The sequence below is a fragment of the Brassica napus genome, chromosome C1, assembly GCF_020379485.1.
Source record: "Brassica napus cultivar Da-Ae chromosome C1, Da-Ae, whole genome shotgun sequence".
NCBI classification, from domain to species: domain Eukaryota; kingdom Viridiplantae; phylum Streptophyta; class Magnoliopsida; order Brassicales; family Brassicaceae; genus Brassica; species Brassica napus.
The window spans coordinates 9,289,361-9,312,043 of NC_063444.1; the positions used below are offsets into that span (position 1 = coordinate 9,289,361).

Genomic DNA, 22,683 nt, shown 5'->3' on the forward strand with positions numbered 1-22,683 from the left:
CAAAATCATAATCAATATTCGTACCTGTTTGGATATATATATTATATATATGAGAAAATATCATGAAAAAGATACTTTCCACGAGAGGCACTTCCCAAATTGGTATTTTGTCTCTTGCTTTACATATAAAACTAGGAGTTTTCCTGGGCGCAGAAACAATAATTTTAATATAATATTTTTTTATTTTAAAAAAATTAATTTACGTTTGAACATTATTATTTTTATTTTAAATTTCAAAAGTTTGAAAGCATAAACGTATTTTTTGTCATATTTCTTTTGATTTGATTAACTATTTCAATTTATTTTTATTTAAATTTTTAGTAAATTTAAAATTAAAATTATAAAAATTAAAAATTAAAATATATTATAGTATATTATATTTAATAATTATTTATTTTAAATATATCTTATCTCACCTATTTATATATAGTTAAAATAAATTTTGAATTTTTATTTGTTTTAGTTAAAATATGTTAAATTGGGAACATCATTTTTTTAACTAATCTAATGAACCGATAAATTTAAATAAATTTTAATCATTTACCTATCAAATTTTTTTTTGATTAGTGTTGCTTTATCTTTTTATTTGTTGATGCAAACTTACTTACAATTAATTTTAGTAAAATGTTATATATTTATACAAAATATGATATATAAGTTTGCGTAAAAAATTATATTCATATCTATATTTTCTATTTAGTTTATTTTTATTAATGTGATATTTCCTAAGCTTTATTTGTGAAGTGATTTGCATGTGTCATCATCACATCCAATTTCAACGAAAAAAGATAACATGGTTTTAGAAAATTGTATATGTCACAATTAGATTAGTGTCATATCATATTTAATCAAAACCATGTCATTTAAAAAAAAATTGAATGTGGTGATGATATATATACAAATGACTTCACGAATAATGTCTAAGAGATATATGGTCCTTTTGTAAACTCCAAATTTGTTTTTCTAGTTGAAATCTAAACATTCTTTCCATAGAGTCTTAGATTTTATCTTTATGTAGTTCCCGAAATTTTTTTAAAACGAATCCCCTAAACTATATTTGCGAAGTGATTTTGTCATATGTCCAATCTATAATCATTTTGACAAAAAAATGATGACATAGCTAACAAGATTGATGACATGGCTTATAATTAATATGACATGGACAATAACATTTATTACTGACATATATTTTTGGTACACTTTATAGAATATGACAATAACTAATACATTACATTTAATGTTGATTTATATTTTTGTTAAACTTCTTAAAATATGGTAATAATTCATAAATCATCACTAAAATAAATATATTGAAATATGCATTATAAATTTCGAAATACATTATTTAATTGTATTTTTATAATTATACAATTTTTATTACTAATATTTTCAAAATTTTCTACATCTTTTTAAAAAAATTAATAAATTGTTAATCATAATTTCATTAGTTTCTTTTAGATATTTACAAATTTTATAAATATTGTTTAGTTATAATTTTTAATAACTATACAATTTTTAAATGATTTTTAGTAATTTTATACAAGTTGATTTAATACATTTAACCAAAATAAATAGATAAAAAATTTATCAAATATTCGAATTTTAAATATATTACATATATATTATTAAATGTAATTTAAAATAAACAAAATTATTTTTTTCTTAATTTTATGCTTAAATAATCAACTTTATATTAAATATTAGTTAAAAATAATAAAATATATAATATTAATAAATTTCATTTTAAATATAACTGCACGTGGTGCAGGAAAACACCTAGTAGACCTTATTTCACTTGTTTTTTGATGATGTGATAACACCACGTTTAAACCTATTTTAGTGTAGCCACTTATCCTCTCAATTTCTGTAATTAACATCTATACACTATTTGTAACAGGTTGGACCTCCCCGTATGTGTTTTTCAATCTTGTGTTATTAAAATTGGTTTCTATTTAATCGCTCTCTCTTTACACATGATTCAACCTAGGTCAACACTGCTTGGATATTTCCGCCGAGTAGAGTTTCGAAGATGATGGAAAATGGATGTTCTTTATTGACAAAAAGCACATATCACACTTTGTTCTTGTTTCCTTGGGAACAACTCTGCCCGAAGTCCTCAATTTTGTCATAAAAGAGTTTTTCAGAGACAGGGTCGGGCCTGAAAATTTCGGACCCAGAGGCAAAAAAAAATTTTTGGCCCATTATCTAAATAAAACATAAAAATATTAAAAGGTGGTTCCCATGTGATTCGAAACTATAACCTCCAGCTGTTACATATCTAGCTTTTGCCACCAGAACTAGAGAGAAACTTCACTTATTTTTAGCCCCTAAAATAAATATTTTTTTGTTGGCCCCAAAGTCAATGCTTGATCTGCTTGGTATCAGGCACGACCCTGTTCAGAGACGTTTCAAACTGTCAACTTCTACTTCTCTAAGCTATAGGACACTCCCATATACAGAATCTCACGGACACCACTACACAGTGGCGAGCCACCTTATAGAGAGAGTGTGCACATGCACCCATAATGTTCGTAAACCTTAGTGTATTTCTTAGCAAAATTTATATAAATCTTCTTACAATTTGTAACTTTACATCTATTAGTACATTTGTGCACCCGCTAAAAATGACTCCTGGATTCCCTCCCGCCACTACATTGACACCATCCCATATACATTGTCCAATGAATATCACCATGTGGACACTCCCCCTATGTGATATCCATTGGATGGTATCCATGGAGAGGTAGACACTACGACAACAACACTTATCTCAGCAAAATCAGCTTTCGGACCAAGCCAATGAATTCCACGCTTCTAGCCTTTATTTAATAAATTTAATTTCGGCGACATTTTGACAAAATTGTCTTTAATCTAGTGGTGGAGTATATAAGGACACAATCCCTTCCATACAATCAGGGTGCAAATCCCACCTTTTTGTAGCCACATCATTATTTTTTGCTTCTACTCTATCAATTTTCAGGACATGTTTCGTTCATCCACAACCACAACGTCAATTGTCTATTCACAACATTTTAATCAACAAAATCGTCCGAAGTAGATTAGCACAACCATCACAACACACGAATTGGAACTTTATCATTCACTCTGAGTTAGTAAGCATCCATATAGACCGACTATAACAAACCCATTTATGCGTAATGGATAGACACAAGTTCGTGGTCATGAATCGTACAAGGCAAATTACTGAACATTTTAACATGTGTCACTCATCAGTTAGATCAGTTCGGCTGACCGCTTGAGATAGTATAAGCTAACTTTAGAAAACTTTGATTTGAAAAACGATGGTATGAGTCATACATGTGAATATGACGACTATGAATATGATAATGTATTATTATTGGATTACAAATTCGGGAAAAATAACAATAAACACGTGTATTTGGATTTTCGTAAGACCGACCCATTTATTCTAAAGCCCAGCCCAAAGTTAAAAGAGGCTTATACGAACGACGTTGGTTCGTTCTTTCATCATCGTCCTTCTCCTGAGCCCCGATCTCTCCTCCTCAAACTCCATCGTCGCCTCTGTCGATTAGTTTCTCCGAAGGTAAGTTTTTTTTTCGATTACCTCTTACGCTGTTCCAGTCATGTGGTGTCGTTACTAAACCCTAAATTGTCTCCCTTTTTGTAAAATTCCTGTGGATCTCAAAGTCACAGTGACTGATAAACCCCAATTGCTCGAGGTTTTCTAACGTTTTAGAGTTTTAAAACTGTAGAGAAGATGCCGAAGATTAAGACTAACCGAGTCAAGTACCCAGAAGGGTGGGAGTTGATCGAGCCTACTCTTCGTGAGCTTGACGCCAAGATGAGAGAAGGTTTGTTATTCAGATGCTAAAAGTCTTTACCTTTTTATTGTCCTCTTAACTATTTATTTCTTTTTTGGTGCAGCTGAGATGGATGAACATGATGGCAAGAGAAAGTGTGAAGCTTTATGGCCAATCTTCAAACTCTCTCATCAGAGGAGTCGCTATGTTTATGATCTTTATTACAGGAGGAAGGAGATATCTAAAGAGCTCTATGAGTTCTGCTTGGACCAGGGCTATGCTGATCGTAACCTCATTGCCAAATGGAAGAAGGTATGTATGTGCCTTACTAATTCATACAGCGATCTATAACTAATTAGTTGTCTGAGGCCAAATTAATGCACAATGGGTCTTGAAGCTGTTTCTCTAAAATCAATAGTTCTAGTAATTGCATTTTTTTGAACTGATCTTACTAATTTTTTGTCAGACATACATGTCTCTTTAGTTTGTTACTAAACTGTATATGATCTCTCTGTGCTTTGTGGATTGCAGTCAGGGTATGAGCGTCTATGCTGCTTGCGCTGCATACAGCCAAGAGACCACAACTATGGAACAACATGTGTATGTCGTGTTCCCAAACACTTGCGTGAAGAGAAAGCCATTGAATGTGTTCACTGCGGTTGTCAAGGATGTGCCAGTGGCGATTAATCTCACCCGACATCTTCACCAGTTTCACTCTCGATGTATTCTATATATTTGTCAAATCTGGATTATGTACCCCTGATACCCTGGCTTATTTCCCTTTGCAGAGCTTCTAATTGTCAACTCTTGTGTTGTTGAAATTAGAAAGACAGGTTTGGTATATAAATGAATTATGAGAATGCTTCTCGGTTCGATTTGGGTTGACTATTGACGACCAACCCAATCATATTCAATGGGTGAATAAGTTATTTGATGAGCTAAAGAAAATGCGAGTAATTATTAGTTATCACTTATCATTCACTCTGTTGTAGTATTCAAGAAATCATTCTAGGCGGTCGTCTATGCGGTGTTTAAACACGTTAGGATTTTTAAGGATTTTACTCTTTAAACTGTTAGACATTTACAATACTGTAATAATATAAAGCCGTGGCGAGTATTCTCTAAACTGCTCGATAATTACAATACTGTAATAATAAGTTAACACTGCAACTAAATACACCAACTGAATGTTCAGTATCTTCTTTACAAAACAGCCTAACAGTAGATTATGGCAACAGTCTGAATGCAAAAACTTATAATTGTTTTTATGGCTCACCAACACAGCATTAAAGTTGGAACATAAATGGAACAAAATAAACTCATTCTAGACTTAATTAACACCTTCAGGGATCAAATGGTCAGTTGTCGAAATCTTCTCTGTCTTCAGCTAATGTCAGAGCAATACCTTTGAGACAAAACCTCAACATGTTCTGCAAATGTTTTGGTTCCAGGTAAACCGATATGACGCACCATTCTGGTTCCACCGACTCCTACAAGCATCTCCATCTCGATTATCCAGAAGATCATCCCAATCAACGTCGTCAACACAAGCAGCATCCAGGTTCACAAGCTCGTCCAAGAGCCTATAGTCATCTACGTTAGCCCATAACCCCTTGGACACCATTGATGATGTCAACTGATGAAACCATTTCTGGCAGCAGACGGTATGGTCCCTTGTCCCGAGCTGGTCGCTTATGGCCGTCCAAGGGATGTTATCTCGAAGCATCCCATGTTGTGAACGTTTCTCTTGGGCTGCTTTGATTCAAAGATCTTTGTTGACAAGATCAAACAAGTTTTGGTACTCTTCCCTGGACCAACGCCCTGTCTTCTTCTTGGACGCAAATTTGATTCTCCTCCAAGCGTTGCTCACATTCCTACGGTGTTTTGATACTCTAGGACGAGTTTCAAATCCTCTTTACTCCATACCCCCTTTGAGCCTTCTTCAAATAAAGTATGCGCACGCTTGTACACACCACAATGTGGCCTCCAAGGCAAAGCCTGTGTAATTTCTTTCCAACAGCCTTTAACTTTAGGGTGTGATCTGCAGTTCATAACCATGTTTATCCCTTGGTCTCCTAAAAAATTGGCTTCTACGTATTCTAATACACCTTTCTTGATTAACTCGTCTTCTTCCTTTGTAAACCGCTTGCCCCTCACCAGCTCACTTGGCTTCTTCCTTTTCTTCTTTGAAACCACAATTAGTTTCTTCTTCTTCTTCTTCTTGGACTTTTCTTCAGCTCCCAAGTCACAATCATCATCACGCTTTCTCTTTCCCGTTTCTCCCTTAGCATCATCATCAGTGTTCAATAGTGCTTTCTCATCGCCACGCTTCTTCTTAGATTTCTTATCACCACCATTATCAGCTTCGAAAATAATGACACTCTCCTCCAATTTCTCTCCTTCACGCGCAGCTATCACCCCAGCAAACGCATCCTTATTTCCTCGGCTCTTCTTCATAGATTCAATACTAATCTCACTCTTCGTCCTCTCCGAATCTAACCAGATAACTCGCGGGTGACTGGAATCTGAGGCTGATGCTCGAATCCTAGAACCCTAATACAGATCCAACACTCTTCACTCTTTTATTTTTATTTTGAGGTTAATTAACTGAGTAATTAAAAGTTTCACTCCATTTTACCGTTCATTTTGTTTAACCTCGCTCCATATTTTATTTTCCGAGTAATCCATTTATTTTTATGTTCATTATTTTATTTTTCCCTTGCAAATAAAAATTAGAGCAAATCATTCTCTATTATAAAATTAAACCATTTTAAAGGGTACATATGAAGTTTTACGGCATTTACGTAGAGAAAAATTTCACAAAAATACCCCAACTAAATTTTGTTAAACTTTTAATGCCCAATTTTTTTTGCTACCTAATTTAATACTCAAACTATGCTAATTTTAGTCAAAAATATTAATAAATTTCAAACAAAATTTTAAAAAAACCTTTAAATTTTATTTTAAGTTTTTAAAATTCAGAAAAACTTAAGTTTGAATACAATAAATAAATTACTTTAAAACTTCAGAAAATAAACTAAATTTTAATTAAAACTAAAAATAATACTATAAAATTTTCAGATTATCCAAAAATTAGTTATTTTATTATTAGAAGATAAAATGAAATTTGAAATTTTGAAGATTTTTTTTTTATTTTTAGAGATTTTGTAAGTTTTGTTTCAAACTTATTATTAAAGCATATTTTGGATATTAAAATGAGCACATTTAAAAAAAAAATATGTATTAAAATGAATAAAATAATTAGTTTGACTATTAAACTGGATAGCAAAAAGGTCTGGCTATTAAAAAGTTTAACGAAATTTAATTGGATTGTTTTTATGAAATTTTCTTTTCAGGTAAAGAACCATTGAAATTAAGAAATCATGCTTTTTATTCTAACTGTTTTTTTGTCTTTCTTACTTATGCTTAGGTATCATCTACTAGTTGTGTTTATTTATAACAAATATCTTACTTGTGTTAAGTATTTGTTTATTCCAATATACACAATAGAACTAAAAATTAGTAACTGGACAGAAGTTTCTGTAAAATTATAAATTTTGTGATCCAAGATCAGATACACAAACTTGATTAGTTTACCAAAGACTAAGGAAAAAAAAATATATAGAAAAGGAGATGCCAGTAGATAAATTTTAGCCATTACAGCTCTCAAACTATGATTTTCCGTGGAGAATCGTGGTCTTGAAGCTTTAGAACTCTTGCCATTGCACTCTACGGGGATTTATAGAGCTTCGAGCAAATTAATACAACGCATTTGGATATAGCAATACAAGCAGAAACAGTAAATATATAATCATCTCCTAGATACAATTTTGCAAAACTTCAGTTAAACTATATTTTTCTCATATCACCACAAACTAATACAAAGCACAAAACCCAATTCTCATATGAATTAAGCAAGTGTAATCTTGGTATAGTGACTGTTAGTCTATATTGCTAATTACAGATCACTTACAATCTGGAGAAGTTATAAAAATTAGACCAAGAAAGTAGATATAAAAGAGTTGGTCTTAAGCAAGAGGATGATTCCAATCATTACCAGTAACTCAATCTCAAACAGAAAAAAGTCGAAAAAGAACGAGCTTCAACAGTCTGAAAAAGATTTAAACTTTATAAGCTTCAACTAGTGTTCTACCATAGAGTGTAGTAAATACACTATGGCCATTTGATTTCAGAAGGATCAACAAAGTAAAGACAAAAGTTCAAAGTTGTTCTTTTGATCAAAACCCAATTAGATCATCTCAGCTTCTCTTTACTCGAGCTCTTCTTATTAGCTGCATTCATAATCCTCTCCAGATACCCTTCAACAGGAGGCAACACCGTAGCCGCTCCCCGAATCACCGGAAACGGCGTCGTCGTATCACGCTCCAAAGCCGCCTTCTTCAGCTCCTCCGGCAACGCCTCGAACGCAGCTTTCCTCATCTTCATCAGACCAATCTCCGCCGCACGCTTCTCCCTATGCTCCTTCATAAGCACTCTGCTGTACTCCTTCGCCAGCCTCTTCCCGTCCTCCACCGTCACCTTGTACTTGGGCAACTCGTCTTCAGTAAAAATCCCCAACGCGACGTAATCCAACCCCGCGACCCCGATCCTGATCGGCTCGTCGGTGGCCCTGGCCGTGGTGAAAGGTCCGAGCTTTTTCTGGATGTCGATCTCTCGTTGCCTCGCCTTGCTGATCAGGCCGAGCTTCTCTCGCTGAGCCTCTCGATCTCTCTCCTTGGGTCTGAGGTAGCGAACGGGGTGAGGTGGGTTTATGCAGTGATCGGAGATTGCTCCTTTCCCCTTACTCTCATCCTCTCCGCCGCTTCCACCTCTTTTGGTGGTGGCTTTGTGGCGCTTCAAGGCTTGGATTGTTTTGAGCTTGGATTTTCCCTTGGGGGTTCCGCTCGCGTGGCATTTCTGGAGGAGGTCGTGACTCAGTGAGCCGAGTATGGGTTTTGTTCTTGCGAATCGGATCATGGCTGAGGTTTTGATTCCGTCGAGACCTCTCCGATTGAATGAAAAATGAAGGTTGAAATGATTGGGAAGGGGTTAGGGTTTTCTGCAGTGTTTTTAAAACCGGACCGATCCGATGGTTGAACCGGGTTCGACCATGAACCGATTACATAACCGGGTTGGTTCTAAAATTGATTCGACCATGAACCGATCACGTAGCCAGATTGGATCTCAAGATTATTAAACCGATAAAAACTACTTAAATTATCAAAAGTTTTTAAACCATCCATTTGAACATAAAACTAGTTCATATTTAAAATATTTTATGTTCGAAATTCATTTATACTTTAATTATGTATCATATTTACTAATATTACTTTTAGATTTATGTACTAAAAACATATTAAACCAGGTTTGGTCCGGTCGAACCATATTGGACCGTGACCCAAAAATTATTCGGTTCAGCTTTCGGTTCGGTTTTAAAAACACTGATTAACACAAATCTCTGAAAATTATGATCATTGATATGAGATTCTGAATAATCAGAAACTTTCAGAGATTAGTATTCTAAATGTTATACAATAAGATTCTCTAAACAAAAATAATCAAAATTTCAAGATTCAAATTAAATGAAAATAAAAAATAATCAAAATTTTTAATCTATAGAAAAAAAATATTATGGTTAACTTTGAAAAATTTATGTTATCCAATATATCCAAATAATAACTAAACATATGAGATATTATATGTCCGAAATCATATGTAAATTAGAATGACATAATATTTTCTAAAATAAATTTTACATATTAATTGCAATATAATTATAAAAATTATTTAAAATTAAAATAAAATAATAATAAATTATTATGATATATTTATTTTATAAATTTTTATATCGTGCATAAGTACGGGAAATCACCTAATATATATGTATATATATATATGGTTGACAGAAGAAAATATATATATATATATATATATATATATATATATATCTTTTTGCAAGTATCATGTTTACTTGGTGGCTTAACTAGTTTATACCCAACTAGTAAAAACGTGAAATTCATGATTGTGACAATATAATATTTAATGTTTCCACCAAATATAAAAGACAAGACAATACAGCATTATGTTGACAAAAAAGGACAATACAACATTATCTCCTAATTATCTTCTAAACATTATTTGTCAAGTGATTTTTTGAAAGTTCTGTTCAACTACAACGTCATTCTCAAGAAGAACTAGTTATGCTTCAAATAAACTAATCGAAGCCATGAATTTAAGAGTTTTGATATTGTGTAGAGAAGATAACATTAGAAATAATTTGAATTTAAGCTAAAAGAAAAAAATTGATTTATATACACATGATATGTAATGCAACAACAAGCGAAGTAAGTCCACGTTTTCACTGCATCTATATAACTAGAGGCTTCACCTTTTAATTCATATTGAAGGTTTCGTTTCAAACAGCTCGTCTGTATTTAAATAGCCATGTGGAACGTCTGATCAAAGAATCGTCGATAGGACGAGCTGGATTGTGATTAAAACTTCTTGACTATGAAGTAACTTGGATGAAGATATCTTGCTAAGAAATAAATACTAGGGGTTGATGTGTTGATGAGGAGCTAGTAAAATTGAAATGTTTTCGACTTGCTTTGTCGACACTTTAGCATTTGTTACGAGCTTTCCTCGCATGACCATATATACTTAGGCGTGAAAGTGGTACATTTGCTAATCTGTTATTTTTTTGCTTAAATACATTTGCGAATCTTGACTTTTAGTATTATTGTTACTAGGGTCGGCCCGTCCTACGGGCGAGATTTGACTTTAAAAATAGTTTCGAAAGTTATTGTATACGTTTAACAAGCATTATTTTTTTAAAGAATTTAGGGGGGTGTATTCAACTGAGAGTTTCAAGTGATTTATATTAAAATGACAAATCCACTGTTATTCAAACATGGATTTTAAAAAACACTTTAAAATCCAGTGTTATTGAACTTGTCATTTCATAAAACACTCTGAAATCCACTGTTATTGAACAAAATTTAAGTTGAAGATTTTAGAGTACTTTAATTGATTCTAGAGTGTTTGAGGAGAGTTCCTTAGTTATAAAAATAAAAATCCAAATCTCACTGTTTTAGATGAGATTCTAGAGTGTTTTAACAAAAATCACACTAAATTCTCCAATTCTCCTGCAATCATCTACAAACTAATTAAAAATCAAATTACTTCAAATGTCAGATTCAATACACCCTCCTTATATTATTTTTAACATTTTTTATACAGTTAATATGATCGAATTCTTAATATTGTTTCTGATTTAATTCAGAGTTGTCAGATTTTACAATGTTTGTAGTATTATAACACTATAAAATACATAAACAATCGAAATCGATGAAAAGAGAATGAAATTTTTCAAATACCATTGTATCTTTTTGTGAAGGTTTATAAAATAGCGGAGATGAAATTAAATAATATTTATTTACCAAATTATAAATAATTAACCTTAAAAATATGAATATGTAAATATATTATTACTCCCAAATTTAGTAATCCTATTAGTTTTAATAAATAATGTTTCTTTTTGTTTATGGTATATAATAACAAATAATCTTTTTCATATCTTTTATGATCACTTAAATTGCTTAAAAATAAAAAAATTATATTTATTTCAAACTTATTTGTATCAATATCAATAAATAATGAAATTAATAAAAATGATCTAACATATATATGGATGATGATGCTTTTTCCTTGTTTAATATTTGTTTTTATTGTGAAATTTATTACACAAATGAGCAAATGATCATACTAACAATTACTTTTGAATAGTACTCCACATGGAGTGGATGAAAGCGCACACCAAAAAAGTATAAAATGCAACCGGTTTTGGTTTTGGTGTATAAAATGCAACCGGTTTCGGTTTTGGTATATGCACATCCCATTACCATATACACATAATCTAATCATATTCCATATATTTATCTTTATTTTTCATCATTGTCATGAAGGAAAAGAAGTGCAAAAACCAAAAATTCATAAGAGAATACTCTAGTGCCACTTTCTTGAAACATCAAATATTTGGTCACTGGATGGGAAAGACGTTTTCTTCTGAAACAATTTGATAACATATTCAATTTGATAACATATTAAGATGAACTCATTTAATGACTCATAGACCAAAAGAGTCCAACGTATTAGGAAAATACACGAACAAAGGAATTAAGAAAGAAAGACAGAAGGACTCTCTTTTTACGAAAAAAAACGGAGCATGTACGAAAGGATTAATCTTTCCCTACTCAAATCGTCTCTTAAGTCATTTCCAGAACTTTTATTACTATCTTCTTGACGAAGGCAATATTCTGATTTCAAGCCTGGAGTTTTCCTGTGAGGATACTTCTCCCAACACACTAACACAGAAACAATATAGTTAAGATCTTTAAGGCCTCTTTGGCACACCAAAAACCACTCTTCTTCATAAAAAACAATTAAGAAATCCAATTTTTTTTTTGATTAATTAACAAAAAAAAGACTATATCATCAAACTAATATTCTTACTTTTAGGGTGTCTATTCAGAAAATATTATGTCGTTAAGCACAAACAAAGACATAAAGATTAATTAGCATATTGATCAGAAGTCATTATCTGAGAGACAAACCTTATCACAGTCTGGGACCAGTTCCTGTAGCAGCTTCATCCGTGCACTAGTCTTCTCCCTTCTTTCTTATAATCTGAAAATTAGTAGTGAATTAGCAATTAATCAACTGATTAAGATAAAAAAAAAGAGTTGTGCAAATATGTGAGATGCTAAGTTACTCGAGCTCTAACATAAACATATGAAAGCTTCTCATTCTATTCCAAGCTTTTATTCTTCTTCTTTGTTGAGCTTTTAGCCTATAGATAATGTTAGTGATATGTGTCAAGGATTCATCAATCACTGGCTTGATCACATGCCAACAAAACATAATTTGTATCTCACAACTTGTGTCTCAACTTTTTGTCGAGTTCTTTTATCTTGCGAGACTGATTGTTCTGGCTAGCTCTCGCGCTCAGAAACCAAACGCTGAGATGAATCTGTCTCACCAGGCTCGGTTTCGAGACTTTCCAGATAAGAGTTGGAGTTAGAAGGTACCAATCTGCGCCACCGAGTACTTGGCCACTATCAAAATTCATTTTTACAGAAATCAAAACATGTCTAAGAACAAACAATCCCAAAGCACTACATATACAATCCCAAACCACTTCATATAGATTGGGAAGAAGAAGAAGAGAAGCACAAACCATCTGTATTAAGGAGCTGGAGGCGTTTCTGTCTAAGTTTATTACAGAGGTTGTTAACCGTCTCTGTAGCATCGGTGTGATGCTCTTTGAGCTCGCAGACAGACATAGCCTTCTCCGCCGCCGATAAGATGATCGTAAGAGAAAGAATGCTCACCTATTTATACTCTCATATTCACTGACTCCTAATCAAAGCACACATTCAAGGCTACATCGTGGTGATTGAATTAAGGGGGAGTAAACACGGAGAAGAAAGAAACGGATGCATTCGACGAAGATGAAAAGTCTATGTACAATGAAGTAGAAGACGACAACATCAAAATTTTAGGTTTTTTTTTATCAGGTTACGGACCGATATTAAATAAAACGTACCCCAACACTTTTCCAGCCCATCATACAAAAACAAATACAGATACGGCTGTATTAATGAAACGCAGACCACAAGTTAAAGTGGACACGTGTCGGTCCGTCAGAGAGTGACTTTCCACGTGGATAGCTTAGGAGTGAGACCAACATATTTATATATATATATATATATATGAAACTTTTAGCATATACAATTATAACATTCTTTATTTTTTTACAATTATACTTTTTGCATATACAACACATTCTTTATTGTTATATGGAACTTTTTGCATATACAAACTTCCTTGCAGAGATCACTAGGGAAGAACATTTGGACAATAAATACGTACCTTATTGATTTTAAAAAATATATATATATATCGGATAGATAATTAGGATCAACTCAAACATTAGCATTTCAAGCTGAACCTCTTTTAGTAAGCGTGACTCTAAGCCCATGTTTCATGTGAAGTATAAGACGAGGCTTTGGCTCAATTTTATGTCCTTTAATGTTATAGTTTTGTAATATCTCCACGACCACGGTTTTCATTGCGGTCATAGCTATATGCTTACCTAGACAAGTTCTTGGACCCTAGTTAAACACTAAGAACTTGGAAGAAGGCTCATGTCTCAACCCTCCAGTCTCTGAAATCCATCTCTCTGGCTTGAACTCCCATGCGTCCTGTCCCCATACAGATCTCATTCTCCCTAACGCATAGATAGGGATGATAACATGAGAGTTTGCATCAATTTTGTGCCCACTTGGAAGCACATCTGATTTTATAGGAGACTTGCGCTCGAATGGAACTGGTGGATAGAGCCTCATTGTTTCATACAACGCCCCATGTAGATATACCAATTTGTTCAAAAACTCTTTGTGATCTATAGCCGACCATGGCCCCTCTTGACTAGTTCCAGCTATTGGTAGATTTTTTCTGATCTCTTGGCGAATCTTGGCTTCCACGTGAGGGTTTCTTGAGAGGAGCCCAAAAAACCAAGTGAGAGCAGAGGAAGTGGAATCCCTCCCTGCGAAAATGAAAGTTACAATGGTGTCTCTAAGGAACTTGTCATCGCTTGGATTCAAGAGCTGGTACTTGCTTGTATCTAGCTTTATGTGAGATGTTAAAAGATCTTCACTTTCTCCATTTGAATGATCATGATCATTCTCTGTTGATCTTTTCTCTTCTCTCTTTGCAAATATATATCTCGTGCAGATCCGGTCAAAAGTGGAACCCGCCTCTGTCAACTTCTTCTCCTTTCCCAATCCCATTCGTTTTTGCAACTCCCACAAGAATCTTGGTATGATGTGCCTAAACAGAATGGCTTCCCCAGCGTTATCGAAAGCTTTTGCGAACTCAACCTCTGGCATTTCAATGGAGAGAGATTGAGGATCAGACCCGGTGATTGTAACTAGCGATATATCGAACATGAGTCTCCGGAACACATCCTGCAAGTCCACGACTGTCCCATCCTCTGAAAAGCGACTGAAAAGAGGAAGAAGCACGTCCTTGAGTTTACTTGTTGTGACACTCATTGACAAGTTTTGAAAACCTTGATGATTGAGCACGGTCTCCAAAAACATCAAAGTACTCCTTGAACTTCGGTCCTTTGATGTAGTGGGAGAAATTTGAGCTCAATATATGATGTATATTAGCTGGATCAACTGTGATCAACCCATGCAATCTAGTGAACCATGGACCCCTGAAAATAAATGTCAAGTTGTTCTTCTCTAAGACCCAGATGATATCATCGATCTGACCGAGCCTCATGAGGACAGCTGGAAGCATCCCAAGAAAAGGCCAGTTCCAAGGGTAGCTTTGGAAGGATTTCTTGATGCGCATGTAACAAGAATGTTTCTTGTTGAGAAAGTAACAGAAGACGAGAAAGAAAAAAAAAGATATTGATGCTTCAAATAAGCTGATTGAAGCCATTAGGGAAGTTTGATGGTGAGGAGTGGAGAAGAAGAATAAGGAACTGGATTTATATACACATAATAAAGTCTATTGTTTGAAAACGTTTAACTCTAGTAAGATAACCAGCGAATAGGATCAACAAATGATTCGTGATGCGCTTAATAATCAAGGATCACATGTTTCAGATTGGACAATGCAAAGTTGCTTACGTGAAAGGTTTTCTTGATCATGAAGTAACTGAAGGGTCTCTTAATGAGAACACAATCGAAGAAGTAACCTTGATGAGGAAGTCATCCAAAAACTTGTTATGAGAATTTCGAATGAGACTGTTGTAGCGAAACCGTTTTTTTTTCTATGCCGCATCGGCTCGGCTGATTCGGTTGGTCACGGGAAGAACACATTTAATTATATATAGTGGATTGGCTACCGCACTACGTGATCCGCATCTGAAATGCTTTCCAACTAATCCCAGATCTTTATTTTTCTTATGACTTCCCACATAATTTTGACATTGTTTTAAGGGAGACTCGAACCATGAAGGAGTGTTGTAGCACATTCCTAGGTCTCATCGACCACTTGGCTACATTCAGGCGGGTAATTGTAGCGAAGCCGTCATAGTAATAAGATCGAGACACGACCGGTCATGAGATTTATAGATAGTCAAGTAAAGATTATATAATTTTTTTTGAAAAAACTTAAGGGGTCTTCTTTATGTAAACTATCTTTCAAATTTTAGAAGTTATAGGTCGATGTTTCACTTGTCTATACCATGTTCGACTCTAGATCAAGAGTAGGTTTCGGATACATCATGGTTCAGACTTAAGAGAATACAGCTTGTCTGTGTTAAATAACCATGTGGAAGCTGGAGTGTGAGTGATCTCTCCTATATACATTAATACATGGATCATATTAATAGCATCCAGCGGAAATAAATTTGAGCGTCGAATTTTTCTTGATGAATAAGTAACTTGGATGAAGATGTCTTTGATTATGAGCTAGCAAAATTGAAGTGTTTTCCAGTTGCTTTGTCGACAATTAAGCATTGTTACGAGCTTTCCTCGCATGACCATATATTTAGGCGTGAAACATTTACGAATCTCCATTTTTAATATTATTGTTACTAGAGATTTTTCCCGGGCTACGCCCGGGTTTATGCAAATATCATTATATTTAATACATATATATTACACATATATATAAATGAGAATATAAATATTAGTTTGTTTAAAATATGAGTGAAACACATTTTTTTTTACTATCTGAATATGTATGGGATGGTGAAAAAATGTAAAATTGATAAATAATTTGATAAAACTTATTTTAAATCACTAAACTTGCATTTTTTACTTAACTTCTATATTTTTTAAATATTTCAATTTGTTTTGTGTGGAAAGATTTTTTATTGAAAAAAAAAATTGTTTAAAATGTCAGTATTAAAACTAAATTGTAGAGAATTTATATTTAACTAAGTATATAATCTAAATTAATAACTATTTTAAAGAATATTCTATTTTTTATTGGTACGTAGCAAGGAATAATATATATTAAACCAAAATGCATGACTCTTATTTAGTTCTTAACAGTAACATCTACAAATGATAAGAGTAGAATATAAATAGTTATAAATTTAAATTATACATGAATAAATGTATTATGTTCTTTCTGTTTGTATTTCTTGATGTTTTGTATTTATGCACATAAATTAAAAAACATTTAGTTTGTTTCTCTATATATTTTATAATAAGAACACCTTCACTATCTATCTATTAAAAACCATCATAAAAATAATAAATTTCATATTAAAAATTAAAAACGGTATATAGTTTGGAAAAAAATCTCTAAAACCTCATCTATTAGAAAATGGAGAAAGTAATTTTTATTGTATATATGAATAATTTCAGTTTATATATTATATGAGGGCTCAAGAAAATACATACACTTAATCCTTAAAAATTGGTTATGAATATGTATATTTCTAAGTGGCTTTATGAAGTTTTTTAACATTGAACTTAGTGAATATAATCAACACTTGGAATTATATTCAGTCGTATATGTAATGTAAATCGTATTCTATACAACTATCTTTTAAGAACCCATTAGAAATTTATTTTTTATATATATAACATACTGCTACTTCAGCTAAGCTTTGTATAACTAATTTTAATTTGAAATTATCGTTCCATCTCTATATTTGTATTTTACTAAGAGCACCATTTTGGCTATGAAAACAAAACACACCAAACCGAATCCTCAGGAACACACAAACCGTAGAAACTTTTTTAATCTTCCCATTACAAATATTCTTTTAGTTTCCTTCTTACATTGTCGTCACCACTTCCAACTCTTGTGTCTTACTTCTTCTGTGGTGTATGAATCTTGTGACTTACTTCTTTTCAGGTGTTTAAGACATTCCTTTCATGTTCAACGGTTGGAGTCAAACATACAAATAATAGTTTACAGTTGAACAACCATTTCCGCTTACCCAAAACTAATTCAATACCTTATCTACCCAACACTGATTTGTCTCCAGAGCCGCATTCCAACTTCTACTCCACAACTTGGACCTTGAATCAGGCAAATAATGATAATCGAATTTGACATTGGTGACATTATCCCCTCCAAATTTATTCAATACTCAATAATGTGTACATTAAGAAAAGATTAATGTGCATACACATGCGATTTCAAAGAAAAATAAATCACCAGGTTTGTCTTCCTACTCTGCTGCTCGAGCTATTACAGCCACCTCCTGTCATAAACCCATTTTCAGCAGATTTCTTTGAACCACCTTCAGAGACACATTGACCATTGAGATGAATCAAAATTGAGTACATTACTCTAGTTTGCAGGAAAAGCTTTTTGTAACCATGTATATTTAGTAGTAGTGGAGAAGCAATATAATCTCCAAATGGTGCAGAAGTGTAGGAAACTACACGTTCACATAACAATAGAATCAGTCGGTGGCAAGCAAATAAATAAGTGGGAGGTAAAAGTTATTCATGAAGGATAAATCTATGTTCAAGATCTCAAATGCTAAAACACCCTTGACAAATCAAACAATTGCGTCAAAAAGAGAAGAATTGTGTATCAGTACCTTTCGTTCCTCTATCAAAGCTCAGTCTTAGGCTCATGCTGGCTATGTTCCATTGACCAGTTCATCTGTCCCTAAAAAATTAATTATCACAAAGTAAGCCAGTTTACACATTTTGTTAGTAAGTTAAAACACATTCAAGATATTGAGCACAAATATATGCTTGACAGAGATTTGGAGATTATTAAACATACATTAACGTGGGAATCAAGAGATTATAGTTTTTTTCTCGGCTTAAGGGGTACCCTCTTCAGCATTGTAGAAACATGGTGAATAGTCTTTTTCAAGATAAGATTTGTCTCGCCAACTGCTATAAGACTTTTATTTGCTACACCATTTATCTATTGTATCATTAAGATCAAATATGCTTGTTGAAGTAAACTTTCAAGAGATAAGTACATAAACTCGTGTAGCTGTCATACCAATTCTCTCGTGTTGGTGCGAAGAACATATGTATAAGAAATGGTTTTCAATAGAATCAGAGTAAGAAGATTACAACAATGCCAGATTCACTGCTCAATTAAAAAAGATGAGAGCTTTGCAAAACTTATCTAAATCTCTTTTATGGACCACACCTTCAGGTTCGAACACGTGTAGGCGACACTTTTGCAGATTTCTGTAAAAATGGAATCTCGAACCAGTTAAGACGGTTGACATAAGAGAAACCAATTTACCATCAGGATCAAAAATTCTGGAAAAGAATTAAAGCTTTAACCTTTAGGAGTGGTTGATAACTCTCGCTGGAGACTGAGCTCTAGGAGACGCCGCTCTTGCAGGCGACTGAGACCTTGGAGACGCCACATTTCTCTTGACAGCAACCCTTTTAATAGACGCATCTGCGTTGTTGTTGCTGCTTCTCTTCTCTTTACCCGTTGCAGGAACCGAAACGAACTTGGCAGGTATATTGTTGTTGTTACTCGAATTTACAGAACTGCCAATGCCGTTATTAGGGTTCGTCGTCTCCGATCTTCTCTCCGGAGATCTGCTTACTCGTCTGCTACCGCTTCCTCTCTCCCTACTCCCCGATCGGTAGCTCTTCGAGTCCTCCCTCTCACTGCTAGGAGTCCGTCTCTTCCGCTCCCGACGCTGCTCGGAGTCCGTCTCTTCCGCTCCCGACGCGACTCTCCGCCGCCGCGCTGCTGCTGATGAATCCGCCGCTCGGCTTCTTCTTCCTCTCCTCCGTCTTCCGCATCGGCTTTTTCTGCGTCGCCGTTCTTGCCGTCCACGTTAATTCTTGTTTTAATCTCTTGTTTCCCATCTTGGGTTTTGATTCTTCTGCTTCGAGTTTCTTCGCATGTGATAAAATATTTAACATCATTATTTATTGAGAAAAAAACAGAATTTGGAGAAGATGAAGTGCAAGCGTCTGAAAGGAGTCGCGGAAGAGGAAAGTCGGGAAGATTGAAGGCGTGGGTTTTGATGGGCCAAAAGATAATTTTAAAAGAGCCCATATAAATTTTAAAAGAATCCATAGAGAAGTCCACTTTGTTTCATTAATGGTGACATGTCAAAATAAAATGTTCTGATTGGCCTGAATTTCTCATCCTACGTGGACAGTCTTAGAGCTCTAGAATAAGAGCTTTTAGTATAGTATAGATATTGTTAGATGATGACATAGCTTCTTGAAAATGATAACATGTCTTAGTTATTATTATGACATGTTATATTTCATGTTTTGTTTTAGAAACTAACATATTTTAAAAATTATTATCACTATATGATGCAGAAACCTCCTAGTTGTAAAAACCAAAGCCATTAGACCATCTTCAATGGTACATAAATTTTTTTCTCTATATTTTACTTTAAAATCGAGTAACTCTATTATAGAATTGGTTTTGCTCCAATGGTTCACTATATAATAGAGTTAAATATATAGTAATATCATTTTTTATTTTATATTTAGAGTAAAAAAACAACATTATTCTATATTTTATTATAGAGTGAACCATTGGAGACAATCTAATTTTATAATATAATTATTCTATTTTAAAGTGAAACTTGCGCGGGTGTTTGTTTTCACTTATTTTTATACAAACATTTTGTTTTCAATTCTAAATTGGTATATATTATAATATATATGAGGTGTGTCTATCACTTTTTAAAACATAATAATTTTACAGTATATTTTTTTTATTGTGTCAATAATCCTCAAGGAGTTGTAATTGTGTAATTTCTTTTGTATATTCTGCAACTATAAAATAAAATCCTCAAGGAGTTGTAATCCTCAAGCAAGTTTTTTTGAAAAATCGTATCGGCTGAGAGATTTTGAGAGTATACTTGCTTTTCAAGTTAAAAGAAATTACGACTACTTAGATTTTATGATTATAGTTGCTTTTCAACAAATAAATATTTTTTAATGCTGTTTATCCAAAACAGAATAGTGGTCGAGATTTTAGTGGTTAAATACATTCAATAAGTTGTAGATTACAATTCTATTTATTGGAAGATAATTAATGCTGGTTATCCAAAGCGAAATTTTAGGCATATTGTTGTCATATAGTCTCAATTAGTTAGACATAATAATAATAAGATTAGAGATTACATGTAACATGACTATAAATCAAGGTAGTGACTTCTATTTCAATATCTATATATATATAAATATGTTGGTGTCTCTCCTGCTTTGCCACGTGGAAAGTCGTTCGCTGCAGAGGCGACACGTGTCTGTCACAACATTATTTGGGCTTCAGACTTATAAATTTTGGGTCTTATACAACTCTAATTTTTCAAGTCCGGTAACCTACAAAATCTACATCTGAACCAGCAGCCGTAATCAATTATATATAGATAGATAACAAAAAAAAAATCACGTCATCGTAAACTATTTTACCACTTAAATTATTTGTCGGTCTCTTTAGGCTCTGTTATTTATGACTCTAAACTTTGATTTGGGTCTATACAATAATATTATTCTTACTATAATCACCTAGCAAATGAAAAATAAATTTGATTCATCCGCCAATTTATTTTTCTAAGTTAATATATGGTCAATAATTGTATCCTAATTTTCATTTATGAATAAATAGAATGACGAGAGGTTTGAGAGCAAACATTAAAATCGATGTGTCGTTAACCCGTACTACAAAGCTCTGCACACATGAAATTAGCCATGTGTTTACCCGTAACTGAAGAATTGAACCTTACCAAATAAAAAACAAAATCGAAACAAAATCAAATTTCATAAATCAGGTATATTTCTATATATCATGTATTCTATATTTTTCTGAAACTAAAATATCAAAAACAAATGAGAACCGAACCAAAATCAATAAGTATCTCAATTTGGAATATAATTTACAAATCTAAAATATTAAATAAACTTAGTTTTACAGTAACAAATATCATAAACTTATTATTTATAAACTGAACTATCCAAAATGAATTATATGAATATCATTTTCCTAAATTATTTAAAATTACATAAACTATCTGATAATTTATCCAAAAAACTTAAATCACCTGTTTTTTTCCTGGCAAAAAATAATTTATCAATAAAATTTACTCAAATTAACCAAAATAATCTGAAACGCCTGTAACCGAAAGAGACCCGATTTTGTTTTTGATATTAGCTGGTTCCCCACTTTGTTGTCCAAATTGAACCAAAAAAACAAAATATCTGAACGAGAATTGAATCAAATTTTAAAAATAACCGAACATATCTTATATCTGTAGAATTAAAAAATAAAATAAAATAAACCAAAACAATTAAAAAAAAAATAATTATAAAAAAGTTTGAATTTTTAAAAAGTATAATTTGAAAACATAAAAAAATATGTTTTTTATTTAAATAATTATTTTATATATATATATCAAGAACAAGGATATAAGAGTCTTTTGCCACTTATTGAAAATATATTTTTAAAAATGCCCCTTTAGTGATGGTAAAGATCAATAATGGTACCATGAATGTGGTAAACATGAAATTTCACCTATTATCTATTTAAAGTTAATATTTTCTTTTATTATGTCAAATTGAATTAAGAATAATAAGAAGATATATATATATATATTATCATATTATTCTGAATTGTTTTTTGCTAATTTTGTATTCTCTGAAAAAATAGAATAATGAAAGATATTGTCATTTTAATTCCAAACCAAAAATGTTTATTAAAAATAAGGGCACTCACACTGGTTGAAATTCATCAGTCTCTAACAAATTTAAAAATATTGAAAGCTGAAAAAGTGGAAAGAGAAAAGATAAAAAAAAAGAGCAAGAGTGGTACATGTGGGAAGAGCTTTCATACATTTCTAAAGAATCGGTGAATACATGTGATATCATTTTACATGTTTTTTTATTTTAATTTTTAAAATTAT

The 22,683-nt window shown here is 32.7% G+C and overlaps 2 protein-coding genes and 1 pseudogene across 2 annotated transcripts; 1 reads left to right on the forward strand and 2 right to left on the reverse strand.

The window, feature by feature from the left end:
- The first annotated feature begins 3,413 nt into the window (after positions 1 to 3,413).
- LOC106375693 (protein BUD31 homolog 1) lies at positions 3,414 to 4,657 on the forward strand. Its single transcript, XM_013815670.3, has 4 exons — positions 3,414 to 3,565; positions 3,735 to 3,833; positions 3,907 to 4,094; positions 4,314 to 4,657. The coding sequence occupies exons 2-4, from the start codon at positions 3,740 to 3,742 to the stop codon at positions 4,467 to 4,469; spliced, it is 438 nt and encodes a 145-aa protein (XP_013671124.1). The 5' UTR covers positions 3,414 to 3,565; positions 3,735 to 3,739; the 3' UTR covers positions 4,470 to 4,657.
- A 3,232-nt stretch (positions 4,658 to 7,889) lies between these two features.
- LOC106374350 lies at positions 7,890 to 8,833 on the reverse strand. Its single transcript, XM_013814401.3, has one exon. The coding sequence runs from the start codon at positions 8,757 to 8,759 to the stop codon at positions 8,037 to 8,039; it is 723 nt and encodes a 240-aa protein (XP_013669855.2). The 5' UTR covers positions 8,760 to 8,833; the 3' UTR covers positions 7,890 to 8,036.
- Positions 8,834 to 13,756: 4,923 nt separating this feature from the next.
- On the reverse strand, positions 13,757 to 15,835 carry LOC111213812 (annotated as a pseudogene).
- Between the last annotated feature and the right edge of the window lie 6,848 nt (positions 15,836 to 22,683).